The sequence below is a fragment of the Oreochromis aureus genome, linkage group 9 (assembly GCF_013358895.1).
Source record: "Oreochromis aureus strain Israel breed Guangdong linkage group 9, ZZ_aureus, whole genome shotgun sequence".
Classification (NCBI taxonomy): Eukaryota; Metazoa; Chordata; class Actinopteri; order Cichliformes; family Cichlidae; genus Oreochromis; species Oreochromis aureus.
In genome coordinates, this window is record NC_052950.1 from 11,294,981 (window position 1) to 11,310,583 (window position 15,603).

Here is a 15,603-nt window from a genome sequence, read left to right on the forward strand (position 1 = left end):
CTCATTGTTTTTTCTGTTTTACTTGGATTCAGGTAGAATTAAAGGTTTAATCACAAATTCACCCTAAACTTTGTAGTTTAGAAAATTTAGAGAGGAAAAATAATATTTTTCTTCATTTCCTCCTTCAGTATCATGGAGAAATGAGTCCATGTTATTTGGTTATCCAGTGGTGACTGTGCGCTTCATTTCATGCACTGCTTTATGTGTGAGACTGCAGCGCCCTCTGGAGGAGTCATCGGTTACTGTTAGAAAGAAATGCCATAAAGTCATAAGATAAGCATGGCCGTTATCGTGCTATAGAGCCAGGACTGGTTTGCAAACATGTCATGGATCACAGGTGAGCAAAAACACGCTTTAGGCTATGGGCAGATTAAACTTGAGGTTCAAAATTCAAGTTCATTCAGAGACTTAATATTTAAATCTGCACAACTAAAAAGAAGTTTATTCGATTTTTTTTTATTGGTCGTGTCTGACTAGCTGCGTTGTTTTTACAAGTCTGCACTCTTATTATCTTATCTTTCAGAAACACATCCAAAGGTTTGTGGAGGCCGGAAGACTAACTCAGTTTGCGTTTCATGGTTGTGTTACTGTGGTGGAGGTTTTGCATGCTTTAACTGTATTATACAAATACACAGCAGAGAATAGTGGTGCATTCAAAACTCATTTATTCTTTATTGCACTCAGGCTACATGGACAATAAGAGCTACAGCACTACATTTTAACTACATCCATGAAAACCCGGTGAGTGGTGAGTTTACTCTTCTCCTTTCTGTAAAGAGAGAAACAATGATCACATTTTAAAGTGTTTTCAGTTTGTTTTCAAAAGAATTAAAGCTTTTTAAATAAAATGTTGGAGCTATTTTGCATGACTGACCTTAGCTCCGGAGTCACGGCTCTTTGCTCTCAGCTTGTTGACCTGCGACTCTGCTATGTCGGCGCGCTCCTCTGCTTCCTCCAGCTCGTGCTGCAACTTGCGCAGCTTGCTAAGGTTTGCATTGGACTGCTCCTCCTGAAAATGAAGACAAGAGTATGTAAATCCAGAGGAGGATCATCCATGAATATGCCATAAATAAAGCTTCAATAATTTTGCTTACAGCCTCCTCTGCAGCTCTCTTGTAGGATTTCACTTTCAGCTGCAGTTTATCCACCAGGTCCTGCAGGCGGTTCAGATTCTTCTTGTCCTCCTCCGTCTGTTAAATCATTACACAGGACGTGCTGCTTATTACACCAGAACCTTTATTTATTTATTTTTTGCATCACAGAGGACCTGAGCCTGGAGTTTACCTGGTAGGTCAACTCTTTGATGCGCCGCTCATACTTCCGGATGCCCTTCACAGAGTCGCTGCTTTTCCTTTGCTCCATTTCCAACTCATTTTCCAGCTCTCTCACCTGGAAAAGAAGCCATGAATTTAGCCTTTGTAAGACTGTTAAAGTCACCAACTCCTCTATTTTACAGCACTCCAAGTTCTGAAACATTTACCCTGGACTCCAGCTTCTGGACCTGCTTCTTTCCACCTTTCATAGCTATCTGCTCGGCCTCATCCAGGCGGTGCTGCAGATCTTTGATGGTTTGCTCCATGTTTTTCTTCATACGCTCCAGGTGGGCGCTGGTGTCTTGCTCCTTCTTCAGTTCCTCCGCCATCATGGCAGCATCAGTAACGGCCTTCTTTGCCTTCTCCTCAGCATTTCTGCATTCCTGCACAGCCTCCTCCACCTCATTCTGAAGCTGAGCTGTGTCACTTTCCAGCTTCTTCTTTTGGTTCAAGAGGCTGGTGTTCTGCCGGGAGGATCAGGCAGCTTTAGCACGCAATATTATCTTGCAGTATAGCGTTTGCAAAGTTGCGGACATACCTGCGAGTGCAGCAGCTGAACTCGCTCGCTGACATCCAGCAGCTCCTGCTCAGCCAGCTTCCGACCCCGTTCGGTCTGCTCCACCAAAGCCCTCAGCTCATCGAGCTCAGCCTGCATCAGGTTGTTACGTCTCTCCACGATGGCAATGTTCTCCTTCAGGTCATCATTGGCACGGAGAGCTTCATCCAGCTGCAGCTGTGAGTCCTGTCGTGATAGAATTCAAAATGATAACATTTTCCAAAAATGAATCTCAGGTTTTATCTTGTTTCTCGGTTTAAAAATGCAAATAAGTAACTGAAGCATCACCTTCATGTGAGCGTGGACTCCCTTGAGCTGCTTCTGGGCCTCTGCTGCCTGCCTGTTGGCCTGGCTCAGCTGGATCTCCATCTCATTTAGATCCCCCTCCATCTTCTTCTTCAGTCTAAGAGCCTCATTTCTGCTGCGAATCTCAGCCTCCAGCGAGCTCTGCAGAGTGTCCGTCACCCTCTGATGGTTTCGCTTGGCCTGCTCCATCTCCTCGTCCTTCTCCGTCAGCTTGCGCTCCATGTCAGCTTTCACCTGATTGAACTCCAGCTGTGCTCGAAGGATCTTACCCTCTTCATGCTCGAGGGTACCCTGTCGGAAATAGTAGATGATGGTCTCTCTCTCATAGCATTCGGAGTGAGAAAATTTAAGAAAGGCAGTAAAGCTCACCCATAAAGTCATATTTAAAAGAAAAAAAATCACCTCAGCTTCCTCCAGAGCAGTGTGTATCTCTGCCTTCTCTTGCTCCAGCTGTTTGCGGATCTTCTCCAGCTCATGGATGTTCTTTCCTCCCTCACCAAGTTGCTCAGTCAGGTCGGAAATTTCCTCTGTTGAGCAAAGATTCATTCAGTGGTACCATTTACTCTGTCCACTGTAACATGAAAGGATAAATCGTGTTCAAATGATCTCTTCCAACCTTGGAGATTCTTGTTTTCTCGTTTCATGGTCTCCAGATGTTCCAGAGCCTCTTCATAGGAGTTCTTCAATTTGAAGAGTTCAGTGCTGAGAGAACGAGCATCCTTCTGGGCACCTTCCAGCTCAGCTTGAGACTCCTCATACTTCTGCTTCCACTCAGCAAGGACCTGAGTGAATACCAGAGAAAGTAGTTCATTTTATATGTTCAATCTTTAGTGGCATGCTAGTTTTTCTTTCTCGTGCGATGTTACCTTGTCAAAGTTTCTTTGCTTCTTGTCCAGAGCGGCAGCAGCAGCATTAGATCTCTCCACATCCACCATCAGATCCTCGATTTCACCCTGAAGCCTGTGTTTGGTTTTCTCCAGGGAGGAGCATTTTGCATTCGCAGCTTCCACAGCTTCCTCAGCATCCTGTAACCGTTGAGCTAGCTTTTTCCTAATAACAAACATACAACAGAAGTTTCAGATTATCACAGATAAGATTGATAAGATACTAATAAGATATCACAAGGACTTTATACTGAGTCCTTACTTTGCTTCTTCCAGCTCCTCTGTCCTTTGGATGGCATCAGTTTCGTACTTGGTTCTCCACTGAGCCACCTCAGAGTTGGCCTTGGACATGCTGCGTTGGAGCTCAGCTTTGGCTTCCTGCTCTTCCTCAAACTGCTCCCTCAACAAATCACAGTCATGGCGAGCAGACTGCACTGCATGGGCAAGTGCATTCTTGGCCTAGGATAAAGCAGCAGTAAGTCAAGTCAGTTTGCCTGTAGATATTTAGTTTTGTATTTAAAAAGAAGCAGTTCTTGAATACCTTGACTTCCTCCTCCAGCTGCCTCTTGAGGTCTTCGATCTGCTGCGTATATGAGAGCTTCGCTCTGGTCAGCTGGGACACCAAAGAGTCCTTCTCCTCCAGCTGCCTGGTGAGCTCACCTGCAAAATAAGGGTTTATTTTCGCAGAGTTTTTTTCTCGCTCCTGTCCTCATTGTTCCAAATGTAATGGTGCTCTAGCAACCTGGACCTCGTTAGGATCACGTTACCATTTTCAGTTTGAAACTTTGCTTTTTGCATCGTGAAGTCATTGATGGAACGTTGGGCCTCCTCTGATTTTGTCCTGTATTCGCTCACTTGATCCTCCAGAGTGCGACACAGTTTCTCCAGGTTGCTCTGAATGAAAAGATTTCCATATTAGAATGTAAGCTGTTATATCAACATATACCATTATGCCACAAATCACATTAGGAAATCTATTTTTTCCTTATGTACACCAATAAGACTGTCAGCAAGTTAGAGCTAAATCTAAGACAGTTAGCCTAGCTTAGCATTAAAACTGTAAGCTGGTAAGCTTAGCATAACAGTGTGCTGAATTACACACTGATCCCAGAAGGCCAACGGGCCTGTAATGACAATTTAAGCATGCTAACATATTAAGCAAAACGTTTACTGTATAAGTTTAGTTTGTTACCGCAATAATCACAACTTAATCACAACTGAAGAAAAAATACAGAGGCTAACAGAACTGGTGCCAGTTTTGGAGGGAGACTGTGTAAACACTGTCTTAAACAGTCATCACAAACCAAACTATTGAACATGTCAAGATGTTCTGACCTGCTTATGCTTATACAATCAGCGTATTATATATGTTTTATTTACCTGGAGCATAAAAAGAGCTGTAAAGACATTCTTGTGTTACTTAACAGTTACTAATATTAAAAGGTTACATTTAGTAAGACACATTTTTACGAAAAAAGAAATAGCAAAAAATGTAAAACATTGTCTAAAAAAAAACATTTTTTTGCTTTGGACATCTTACTTTAGCTTTGGCAAGCTGCTCCATGTTGGAGACGACATCATCGAGCTCCAATTTGAGCTCGCTCTTCTCTTTCTCCAGCTTCTGCTTGACTCTTTGCAAGTTGTCAATCTGCTCTCCCAGATCAGCCACGCTGTCGGCGTTCTTCTTTCTCAGTGTGGCAGCAGTGGCTTCATGGTGCAGAGTGGCCTCCTCAAGGTCCCTGCGCATCTTCTGGAACTCGGCCTCCCTCTTCTTGTTCAACTCGATCTGGGCAGCAGTGGCTCCTCCAGCCTCCTCCAGCCTTTCGCTGATCTCCTCCAGCTCCCTGGCCAAGTCAGCCCTCTGTTTCTCCACCTTGGCCCGGGCAGCTCGCTCTGCCTCCAGTTCTTCCTCTAGCTCCTCAATGCGCGCCTAATTAAATTCACCAGATTGATAAAAAATTGTAAATAGGGACTCACAAAATAAAGACAAAATAAGACATAAATAAAAACCCGCTGTTACCTGTAACTCCTTCAGTTTCTTTTGGAGCTGAGCACTCATTGCCTGCTCATCCTCAATTTTACTGAGATGCTGGCTAATTTCGAAATCCTTCCTACATTTAATGACAAAATGTTTTAGAATTAGTAAGCAGCTTTTTTTTGTCAAACAGTGGGTCATTTCTGTGATTTTGAAAGGGTAGTGTTACTTTTTGAGTTTTTCCTCCAGCTGCTGCTTGTCATTCTCCAGATCCATTATGTTTTCTTGGGTTAACTTCAGGTCCCCTTCCAGTTTTCTCTTGGCTCTTTCTAAATCCATCCTCACCTTCTTCTCTTGCTCCAGTGATCCTTCAAGCTGAAGGGCAAAACAGTTACTCCATGATCTCATCTCAAGAACTTGACAGCTTATCTCAGTGAAATATCTAAATTTAATATGCTTACGTCATCGACTTGCTGCTCCAGCTTGACTTTGGCCTTGGTCAGAGAGTTGACTTTGTCTTCCTCACTCTGCAAGTCATCCAGTGTTTGCTGGTGGGCCTCCTGAAGAGCTTTCTTCTCTTTGGTGAGCTTAGCAATGATTTCATCCAAAGCTGCCATTTCTTCAGTCAGATTTTTCACCTTAGAATAAGATCACAGAAAGAGTATTTACTCTGCTACATGGAGACGTTTTTCACCACATAAAGGCTCTTTAAAGTGCAAATAAATGATTTGTAGTCCATCCATGCTAACAATAAACTGTGGACATTGACGTGACAGTTCCACCTCATAGCTGAAGACAATCAACATCAGCATTCATTTAAATATATGTTTATGGCAAAGTCCAGTGATCACTCACTATCAAATCCAAACTATTTTAGTTTTAGAATCAAGAAAAGTTAGTCTGAGACTCTATAACACTGAGCTAAAGCGTGTTAAAATACTCATCATTATAAGTAATTTTATATTTTGGCATTGTGAACATGATTGGATGTGTTTCATACCTTGTTCTCAGTGGCATGCTTTTCCTTTTCCACTTTAGCGAGAGTCAGCTCTAAATCATCAATGTCCTTCTTAAGCTCTGAACACTCATCCTCCAGCTTCCTTTTCTTGGCAGTCAGCTCTGCATTCATCTCCTCTTCATCCTCGAGTCTCTCTGTCAGCTCTTTGACTTTAGCCTCAAGCTGAATCTTGCTCTTGATCAGACCCTCACAGCGCTCCTCAGCATCCGAAAGATTGTCTTGCTCCTAAATGCAAGAAATTAAACAGTATTTTTATTTATTACAGTTATGTATCACGTCCACGTAAGTTTTAGATGACTGCTGTATCTTACAGATTGGACTTGGAGCTGTAAGTCATTCTTCTCTTGGAGAAGGGTGACCATTTTTTCCTCCAGCTCCTTCTTGCGGGCTTCAGATTTGGCATATGCCTCTTTGAGCTTTGTAAACTCCTCTTTCATGTTTGCCATCTCCTTCTCAGTCTCAGCTGATTTCAGCAGAGGTTTAATCTTAAAGAACATCTTCATCCAGGGCCAATTTTTGACACCCATGAAGGCACGAATGTTCCACTGGATCACGAGTAAGGCATCCCTGTGGATTGTATCAGACAGTTCAGGTTCATTTTTATCTTAATGTAATGTTATCTTCATGTTAAATATGAAGAGTTTGGCACCAACCTGCGCTCAACAATTTTCTGGAACTCAATCCTGGCGAGCAGTCCTCTGGATCTCGCTTGAATTCCAGTAAGGATGAGAGCGAGACGATCGTCTCTCATCTCTTCAAGAACACCAAGCAGACCAGCTTTGAAGAACACCTGATGGTGACAGAGTGGTTTTCATTTTTTTTTACTGCACAGAAAAAAACTTCAACCTTTTCTTTGTAGCTTTATAGCTGGTGAAACAAACCTTCGTGTGCCCCAGCTTGTACTGCTCGTGATCAATATCCAAAGACCCCAGAAGTTTTTCTGAGGCTTTTTTGTTGTCAATGAACTGCCCTTCAGGAATAGCACTGGGGTTCAAGATGCGATATCTGAAACGATACAGCCATAGCATTATTACAATAACTGAATGAAATGGAAAAGAATAAGCAAATATAGTAGGAAGGCAAACAACCCAAAGTGTTTCTGAAAGTTAGTTTGTGTTTTTGTTTAAAAGCCCCCTGAGAAGGGAAACTACAATGCTGCAAACAACTGCTGAAAGGATTCAATAGGGAAAACTTGTCGACCTTAAGCTGCCAGGGAAAAGACTTTTAAGGACTAGAAATATATGAAAACCTTCTGTTACTGGTATTGTATACAAGAACAACAGAGCTATTGCTTTTCTTGCCTTTGTTTGAAGTCTCCATACTGAATCCTGTTGGGAAATCCCTTCCTGCAGATCCTGATCCCTTCCAGCACACCGTTACAGCGCAGCTGGTGCATGACCAGAGGATTCTCCATCGCCCCAGGAGTCTTGGTCTCATTGGGGATGATGCAGCGCACAAAATGAGGGTGAGTTGACCTGAGGTTGGTCATCAGTTTATTCAGATTCTCCTGTAAAAGTAAGAAGGAAATCATCAGTAGGTCCACACTGTAGGCTAAACCTACAAAACCTACCCAACTTTAGGCATATTTTACCCTGTGCAGCGCAGACACAGTCTGGAAGGAAGAACCTTTCTTCTTTCCTCCCTTTCCCTTGCCTCCTCCATCTTGGCCTGCATGGAATTACAAGTTTTATAAATATCACTGTGATTTTTGTAAATGATGGATAACTCACAGACCAAAAAAACCCCAAAGTGCTTACCGGACTCTGCCCCAGCATACCCCATAAACAGCATTGAGAGTAACTTCAGAGTGGACTTCTGATAGAGTCCAACCACGGTCTCATTGAGCGGGTCCTTGTTCTTCTCCAGCCAGTTACTGATGTTGTAGTCAACAGTACCAGCATAGTGGACCAGAGAGAAATGAGCCTCTGCTTTTCCTTTAACAACTCTGGGCTTCTGGAAGTTGGGACTTTTACCCAGATGGTTGTCATACAACTTGGCTTTGAATGTCGAATCTGAAGCTTTGGGGAACATGCACTCCTCTTCAAGGATGGACATGATGCCCATGGGCTGTAGTAAAGGATGGATGAAATGTTAGACTATTATACACAAAAGCTGCCAAAATTAGCAAGTTTGAACACACCCACCTTTTCAATGAGTTCAATGCAGGCTGCCAAGTCCATGCCAAAGTCAATGAACTCCCAAACGATGCCCTCTTTCTTGTACTCTTCTTGCTCCAGTACAAACATGTGATGGTTGAAGAACTGCTGCAGCTTCTCATTGGTGTAGTTGATGCAAAGCTGCTCGAACGTGTTGAACTAAAACAGCATCGAGAGAGTCAGACTTCATATACAAGAAGAATATTTTCCATAAATTCTGTGTAAGATGTCCGTAAACCCTTTAACACTCACATCAAAGATCTCAAATCCAGCAATGTCCAGCACACCAATGAAGTACTGACGAGGTTGTTTGGTATCCAGAGATTGGTTGATTCTCACCACCATCCACAAGAACATTTTCTCGTACACTGACTTGGCCAGAGCACCGATTGAGTAGTACACCTTAAGAAAAAGAAAACATGAAAGCAATTAAATCAAAGTTTAAATTCGTTGTATTCTTTAAGTACTCACAGAACTCTGTGAGGTTCCTTTTATTTCATCTCACCTGCTGCACACTTTGACCTTTGGTGACCCACTCATTGCCTACTTTAACTCTTGGGTGGCACAGCCCCTTGATGAGGTCAGCAGAGTTTAGGCCCATAAGATATGCTGCTTTGTCGACATCTGTAAATGAATGTTGTATTAAAGCATTATTTTCTGTAGTTATACTTTTATTAGTTACTCTGCTGAGGTTTTATTTCTGTTCTGACCCTCAGTGCCATCAGGTTCCGCTTGTTCTTCTCGTTGCTTCTGTTTGAATTTCATGTTTCCATAATGCATGATGGCACCAGTCAGCTTGTAGATGCCATTCTTCTCCTCTTGGGTGAAGCCCAGGACATCAAAAGCTTCCTAAAACAACAAAATTGCACTTCCGTTTGATATTGCTGAATATGTATATAGATTTGAGGATTTGTATTTTCCACTATGCTCTCTGTTTCACTCACATCAGTAGCCATCAGCTCTTCAGAATCATTGATAGAAGCTACGGTTGTTTCTCCTTGGGAGATGTAGGCGTAGTCATAGGGGTTGTTGGTGATCAACAGCATTTCTGCCAGAGAGAAGAAAGGTTGCAATCTATGTGACTACGTTCTGCTTTATTCTGGTATGGACAATGGATAAAAAGACAGGAGTTAGATGCAGAATACACGGGTAGTTTGCAGTGGGAAAATATGCCCATGCTATTGGATCTGATCCTGACCACTTGGATTTTGGGTCACCCTTCTACCCAGCCTATTATTCAGCACTCACCCAGCAGCTCTGGTTTCTGCTGGGACAGAATCTGGTAGAAGATGTGATAGTCCCTCTCAGCCTTGAGCTGATAGGTGACACGAGACTTCTCCAGCAAATCTAAAAAAATAAATAAATGAAAATAGAACAGTAGTTGTATGCCAGTTTATTAAAACCAACAGGAAATCTCATCAAAATAGGAAACTACAAAACAAAATTAATGTAATTAAGTAGAACACATAGTGTGCTCTAAACACAGCACTATGCAAATCTTGAAAAAATTATTTGGCTTATGATGATGTCACAGTATACTCACATGTCTCAATGTCAGCAGAAGCCAATTTTCCACTGACTCCGAAGTGGATTCGAATAAATTTACCCTGTGAGAGAATACAGGATTGAACCCAGTGAGGATAGTGAAGAATGAAGAGGATATCCATGATTTTGTAAAGCCTGCCTGGAATTTTCACTTAACTCACTGTTGCTGTTTTGTACTCTGTACTTAAATGTGTTGACATTTGTTCACATGAAGAATGAAAGTGGAGCTGGCATGAACTGTGAACGTTTGAAGGAAACTGTAGAGCAAAATGGCAAAACAAGTGAACTCACAAATCTGGAGGAGTTGTCATTCCTGATGGTCTTGGCATTTCCAAACGCCTCCAGAGCAGGATTGGCCTGGATGATTTGGTCCTCCAGGGTGCCCTGCAGGTGTAAAGCATGGAAAGCTTTAGACATCTAAACTGTATTTATAACGCTTTCAAAATATCACATCACACCGACCTTTTTCTCCTGTTTTTCATCCTTCTTCCCAGAAACCGCTGCAATGCTGGCAAAGTACTGGATGACTCTCTTGGTGTTCACAGTCTTTCCTGCACCAGATTCTCCACTGGGGATAAAAACCAGTTATGTATGTGAGCTTGTGAGACATCTCTGTCTTAATAATAAAAACAGATCTGGTTATCGGGACTGACTTACGTGATAAGGATTGACTGGTTTTCTCTGTCTGCAAGATTTACGAGATTAAATGTTAGGAGTTATTTTTTTTAAATGTCTCAGAGAGACCGTTACAGAGTCCTGCATACAAGGTGAACATACCAGCAAGCATATACTGGTAGGCATTGTCAGAGATGGAGTAGATGTGAGGAGGAGCTTCACTCCTCTTCTTTCCTCTGTAGGCAGCGACCACCGACTTATCGTACACTGGCAGCCACTTGTAGGGGTTGACAGTTACACAGAACAGTCCTGAGTAGGTCTGTGGATGAAGATTTACACAAGTTTTATTTGGTTTCTTTTAGATTAAGCTACAGATTTCATGCTATGCAGATATCTCCAGGCTTGTGGTTACTACTCACGTAGATCATCCACGCTGCGTAACGCTCTTTGAGGTTAAACAGCACAGCAGGTTCATGGAGGAAGGTGAACATCGCCATGTCCTCAATTTTATCGAACTTTGGCGGGTTCTGAGGATGGATATCTGCCTCCTTATGGGTGACAGTCTAAAAGGGTTTAACAGAAAGCAGTGATCTTAATTCAAACTGTAAAACCCATCAGTGGTGTAAGTTCATAATCTGCTTCAACTGATGTTTCAGTTTTTATTCATCCGGTGTAAATATGGCACACTAACCTTTCCAAACTCAGTTTCAACGGTAACTTTGTCACCGTCCCTGCTGATGACTGAGGCTTTGACGTACTCCACCTCGGGGTCGGGTACAAAACAAGCCTTTTTCATGTCGAAAGGTCGGGTCTGAGCTTCCAAACGCTCCTTGTCCGACTTTCTCAGGAAGGAAGCTGCCGACCCAAACTCCGCCATGATGGCGTCACCTGACATCTTGAAAGCTGCGAGGCAAGAGTGTGGATTTAAAAGCATGTTGGTTACATCTTTCTTGGATGTTATTGGGATAATTTGTAAGCTGATTTAATTGTAATGTATTTCTGCAAATAAAGGTATTATTTAGTAATTATATCATAAAAATGTTGTTAACCAAGAACTACGACCACAAGCTACAGTAGTACAGACATAAATGCCAGTCTGAGTCTAGTTTAAGCATGAAGCTGTTTACCTGCTTCCTCTTCCTCTCCCTTGATGAAAGTATACTGGGTCTCTAGAAAGACAAGACAGCAAAAGTAAATGCATTTTCAGTGCATGTCCTTATAGTTATGTTCTTATAAAATGTGTGTATGCTTACCTGTAGATGGTGTGATTCTGCCCATACTCCCGTCTCTCTGACCTCTTTTTATACATCCAGGAGGCAGTGCCTCAGCACACAGCCGCCCTAAAAGGCATGATGCCAGAACACAAAGGGATCAAAAAAGGAACATCTGTATTTGGAGATAAAGGTGTGGACAAATATAACCATTGGCTATTGTAGCTGAAGCTTAATTAGCTTGTCCCCTATCAGCATCTGTTTTAGTTCTGTCCTTCAATTGTGAGAAAAGCAAGAAAATCACTTAAAAAACATTAAAAATAGTTCTGACTCTTATATGAATCATTTATGTTGTTTTCATTACATTAAACCCATTTCCACACATTGTATTGTCTGAAATGAGAATCACTGAATGAATGTTAATCAAGAAAAACGTGGTTTTTGTGTTATTATTAACTTTAAATTCTGTTATTAGTGTCTTACGTGCTTCGTCACTGCTACTGTAAGCACTGTCTGGGTGTCTTGTGACTGTGGTATTGTCTTCTATTGTGCTGGAGGACAAAGATAAACCCTGTGAATTTTTGACTTGGATTCCTTCTGGTAGCCCTTTGCCTCCCGGTGGGCCTCAGATGACCCTCCTCCATCTATAGTAAAAGGTCGGGAGTGACAGCTGCTTGCTTTCAACGGTTTAAGTGGCCATGTTGTAAGGAAATACATTTAGCACACACAGGACACTTACTACCTCCCCCATATAGGTATTATTAATGACGCCGCAGCCACTGCTGTAAATAACTGTCACATTAGCGAGAGAAGATCCTTAAATCACACGTTTATTGAATGGACCACCTGAAGCCCTCCTCAAGAAGCACACAAGGCCTTTCGACATTAACAACTTCACACTTTGAGGTTCACCGTGACCTTGTGGGTCTTGACAGTTGGCTGTCTGCACCAGGGCACCACTCCTCGGCACATCGCAGGCGGTGCTGAGTTTCATTCCCAGCTGTCTTGTGTCCTTCTGCAGTCAACACTTATGAGGGAGCTTGACAGGCCTTCCTATACGCAGCAGCGGCCCTGGCGGGTTGTTCGAGCTGCTGCTTGAACATACAATGAGCAGCCGAAACATCAAAGCCTGACAGGTGACGTGAATAGCGTCAGTGTTAAAGTCCATTGTTGTGGATGTTACTTGACTACCCAACTAAGCATTGTTACAAACCAAACATACACACACAAACCTGAAGGACAATGTACCAAAAAGGAAAAAAAAAAGACATTTTCATGAAAATTCAAGGAACACAACAAAGAGCTGTAGGCCCACACTCCCCAGATCCCAGTCCAATCAAGCATAGAGATGCACTCTGCAACCCACAGCACCCAGCAGGGCCCACTGCCAACAGACTGGTGCTAGACACCACATGACAGGTACATTGTCCATCAGTTGGAATAATATTACACGTTCTTGCTCCTCTTGTTCTGGTTGAACAAACAGGCATAACTCATTTTGTCTTGTTCTGTAGATTAAAGGCCTCTAATCAGAATTTCGAGTGTCTATGAAGGATGCATTTTTTTACGATAGTATAAGTGCTGGTAAGAATTTTACATAAACTCATCATGAATGACATGATAATTTTGGTCTTTTCCAGCGTAGAATGATTGTACCGCATACATCTTTAAGAAACAAGAAATGTTTGAATGATTTGAATTTATTTAGCATTTTCTTCAATCAACACAAAGTAACTTTAAACAAACACTCACTTAAATCTTTTAATGAAAGTTGCACATTGCCTTTTAACTTGTCAAGGCTGAGACCTGTTAACTTTATCTTAGCCTTATCGTAGTGTTTCTTTAAAAAAAAAAAAGGATTGGTTGGCAGCACTCGTTGGATTGACCAATACTCAGAAACATGCAAAAGTCCAATGAAACCAGTGAAGATCTAAGAGGGAGAATAGTAGATGTACAAAAGTTTGGCTGGTCTCTATGTGCCATTTCTTCTTCACTGAAGAAGAAGCCCCTGCTTCAAAATCGACACCCTCAAGCTCGACTGAAATTTGCGACTGCCCACATGGACGAGGCAAACAGCTCGTGGAGAAAAGATTTATGGTCAGACCAGACAAAGGTTAAGCTATTTGGCTACAATGGCAAGAGGCATGTTTGGAGAAGTAAAGGTGATGTTTTCAATCCTAAATACACTGTACCAACTGTCAAGCATGGTGGTGGTCCTCTTTTGCTGCCAGTGGTACTGGTACATTGCACATTGCAAGTGGATGGAATAATAAAAAAGGAGGACCACCAAATTCTTCAGCTTCAACATCTCAAATCAAACGCTAAATATTTTAACCACAACCATTGTTTGGTATTCCCCAATGGTTTTAGGATGGATAAAACAGGCCTTCCCAAAGCTCCGACCTCAACCCCATTGAAAATGTGTCACCTACAATCATTCCACCCTACGACATTCCTGCCCACGACATTTCTCCAGTCCATCTTTAATAACCTGAAAAGTTGGTTGATTCCCACCTGACTCCTGTCCTTAAACTCTGTTAAAATTTTATTTTGCTTTACTATCAAGGAATATACAGTGGCAGCATATTACAAGTGGACATCATGGCATTCGAAGTACAATAAATACATGTCAGCTTTTGCTCTTTGTTGCTGCTTCCCCAGCACAATATCTTGAAAACAAAGTGGGCAGGAGTTTATAGCCTGTTGTTTTCTTCCTTTTGTCCTTGAGTTCTTAGATGTCCGCATGACGTTCATAAAGCCTCTACAAATGTCACTGGCACAGAAACTGACAACCAAGGCATAGTGACACACACTGTCAGACTTACTTAGACCCTCACACTCACTGGCTTTGTGCCATTTCTCTCCTCTTTGCATATCAATCTAGCTAAAAGAGGAGTCAATGGGGATGTTAAAATACAACAAAGAATCTGTTGTATATTCAAGTCAAGCTTTTGTTCATTTTTCTGCATGTTCACACTCTAAATCCAATCCAAATTTGAGTGTGAGCATTATCGTGGTCGCAGCTGTTGTTCGGCAAGGCCAGGTCACCACCCTATATACTGGCACCGTAGCTGCTACTTCATTCCGTCACCCCCACGCTTCATCTTGTTGGCCTGACATTGTTTCCTTCCATTTACCCTTGAGGACAAAGATAAACCTGTGAAATTGTTTTGGGATTCCTTCTGCCGAGCTTAAGTCAAAGCAGGCACCCCATACCGCCACAGCCCCTCTCAACAGTGACGCAAGCCATCGTGTGTGTGTGAGCGCGAGTCCTTTTCACTAATCATCACAGCCTCTTGAGTAAAAGATCAGTTTCTGTCATTGTAAAGATAAATACCTGATATATGATCATGGTGGAGAAATCGTTTGAATTCACAAGTGTCTGCTGCGTGAAGCATTTCCTCACTGTGCAAAGTGTGAGACTGTCTACACAGCGATTATTTCTCTTAGACTTATTGAAGGAATCTTCTCTTCCAAGACCCCTGCACTGTATAACAAGACTCTTTCAACACTTGAATGCTCCACATTCAAGGTCCTCACCTCAAGTAGTCTTATTAGCCCTTACATAATGTTCCCTGTCAGTTCCACACTCAGCTCTCAGCTGTCCTGTACTTCTGTTTGAAGGGTCAGCTAACATGCTCTGATGTTCTCCTTACATCAGCTACCTTGGCTGTCTGCTTTATGTACAGCAGCTTCAACTTTACCTTGTAATGCACCTGAGTGATGTTATACAGTTGTTTGGAGATAATACGGGATGTCAGAATAGGGACTAGGAGTGAGGGTTGTCAGGTCTCCAGTTTTCCAGTGGAATTTAGCTGCTTTAGGCATATTAAATATTTCCTTTTTGGGATGTATTTAATTTACATATCTACATATCTATTATTTTCTAAAACGCCAATGACATTAGATACTTTATGTAACCTTTTGTTGTCTAAGTCTTCAAGTATGAAAACCCCAACCGGAACCCTAGGTGATCAGAATATGTTATTTTTGTTTATCAATATTCTTACCAAGTCCTAGCAAT

At 42.2% G+C, this 15,603-nt stretch overlaps 1 protein-coding gene and 1 long non-coding RNA gene across 4 annotated transcripts in view; one reads left to right on the plus strand and one right to left on the minus strand.

The window, feature by feature from the left end:
- LOC120441815 overlaps positions 1-15,603 on the plus strand; it is a 22,813-nt gene continuing 7,210 nt past the window's right edge. The window contains exons 1-5 of one of the 2 annotated variants that reach the window (XR_005614311.1): positions 1-337; positions 524-537; positions 685-741; positions 7,405-7,517; positions 10,248-10,414. This is a non-coding gene — a long non-coding RNA (uncharacterized LOC120441815). Of the gene's footprint in view, positions 338-523; positions 538-684; positions 742-7,404; positions 7,518-10,247; positions 10,415-15,603 lie in introns of those variants that run through there. The other variant, XR_005614310.1, reaches the window with a different exon arrangement.
- On the minus strand, positions 648-11,997 carry LOC116312679 (myosin-6-like). 2 transcript variants are annotated; one of them, XM_039617252.1, is made up of 39 exons: positions 11,622-11,637; positions 11,496-11,537; positions 11,060-11,271; positions 10,788-10,931; positions 10,531-10,687; positions 10,411-10,438; positions 10,216-10,321; positions 10,045-10,137; positions 9,752-9,815; positions 9,457-9,555; positions 9,153-9,256; positions 8,919-9,057; positions 8,714-8,832; positions 8,461-8,610; positions 8,197-8,367; positions 7,810-8,119; positions 7,644-7,720; positions 7,354-7,559; positions 6,934-7,057; positions 6,706-6,842; positions 6,364-6,619; positions 6,035-6,277; positions 5,496-5,672; positions 5,264-5,409; positions 5,080-5,170; positions 4,600-4,989; positions 3,827-3,953; positions 3,601-3,719; positions 3,322-3,518; positions 3,042-3,225; positions 2,792-2,957; positions 2,578-2,702; positions 2,158-2,466; positions 1,852-2,055; positions 1,481-1,777; positions 1,285-1,389; positions 1,095-1,190; positions 875-1,009; positions 648-769 (listed from the first exon to the last, which is right to left on the minus strand). In XM_039617252.1, exons 3-39 carry the CDS (start codon positions 11,261-11,263, stop codon positions 755-757), a joined length of 5,814 nt encoding a protein of 1,937 aa, XP_039473186.1. In that variant the 5' UTR covers positions 11,264-11,271; positions 11,496-11,537; positions 11,622-11,637; the 3' UTR covers positions 648-754. The 2 variants fall into 2 exon arrangements, with proteins under 2 accessions (XP_039473186.1, XP_039473185.1); XM_039617251.1 differs by having other exon boundaries at positions 11,060-11,997.

Excerpts from the sequence above, each read along its gene's own strand:
- LOC116312679 (XM_039617251.1), bottom strand. The coding sequence starts at position 11,302 with ATGCTTTTAAATCCACACTCTTGCCTCGCAGCTTTCAAGATGTCAGGT. Across the intron at positions 10,322-10,410 it reads AACCAGTCAATCCTTATCAC|TGGAGAATCTGGTGCAGGAA; the intron begins GTAAGTCAGTCC and ends TTTTATCCCCAG. Across the intron at positions 7,058-7,353 it reads TATGGAGACTTCAAACAAAG|ATATCGCATCTTGAACCCCA; the intron begins GCAAGAAAAGCA and ends GTATCGTTTCAG.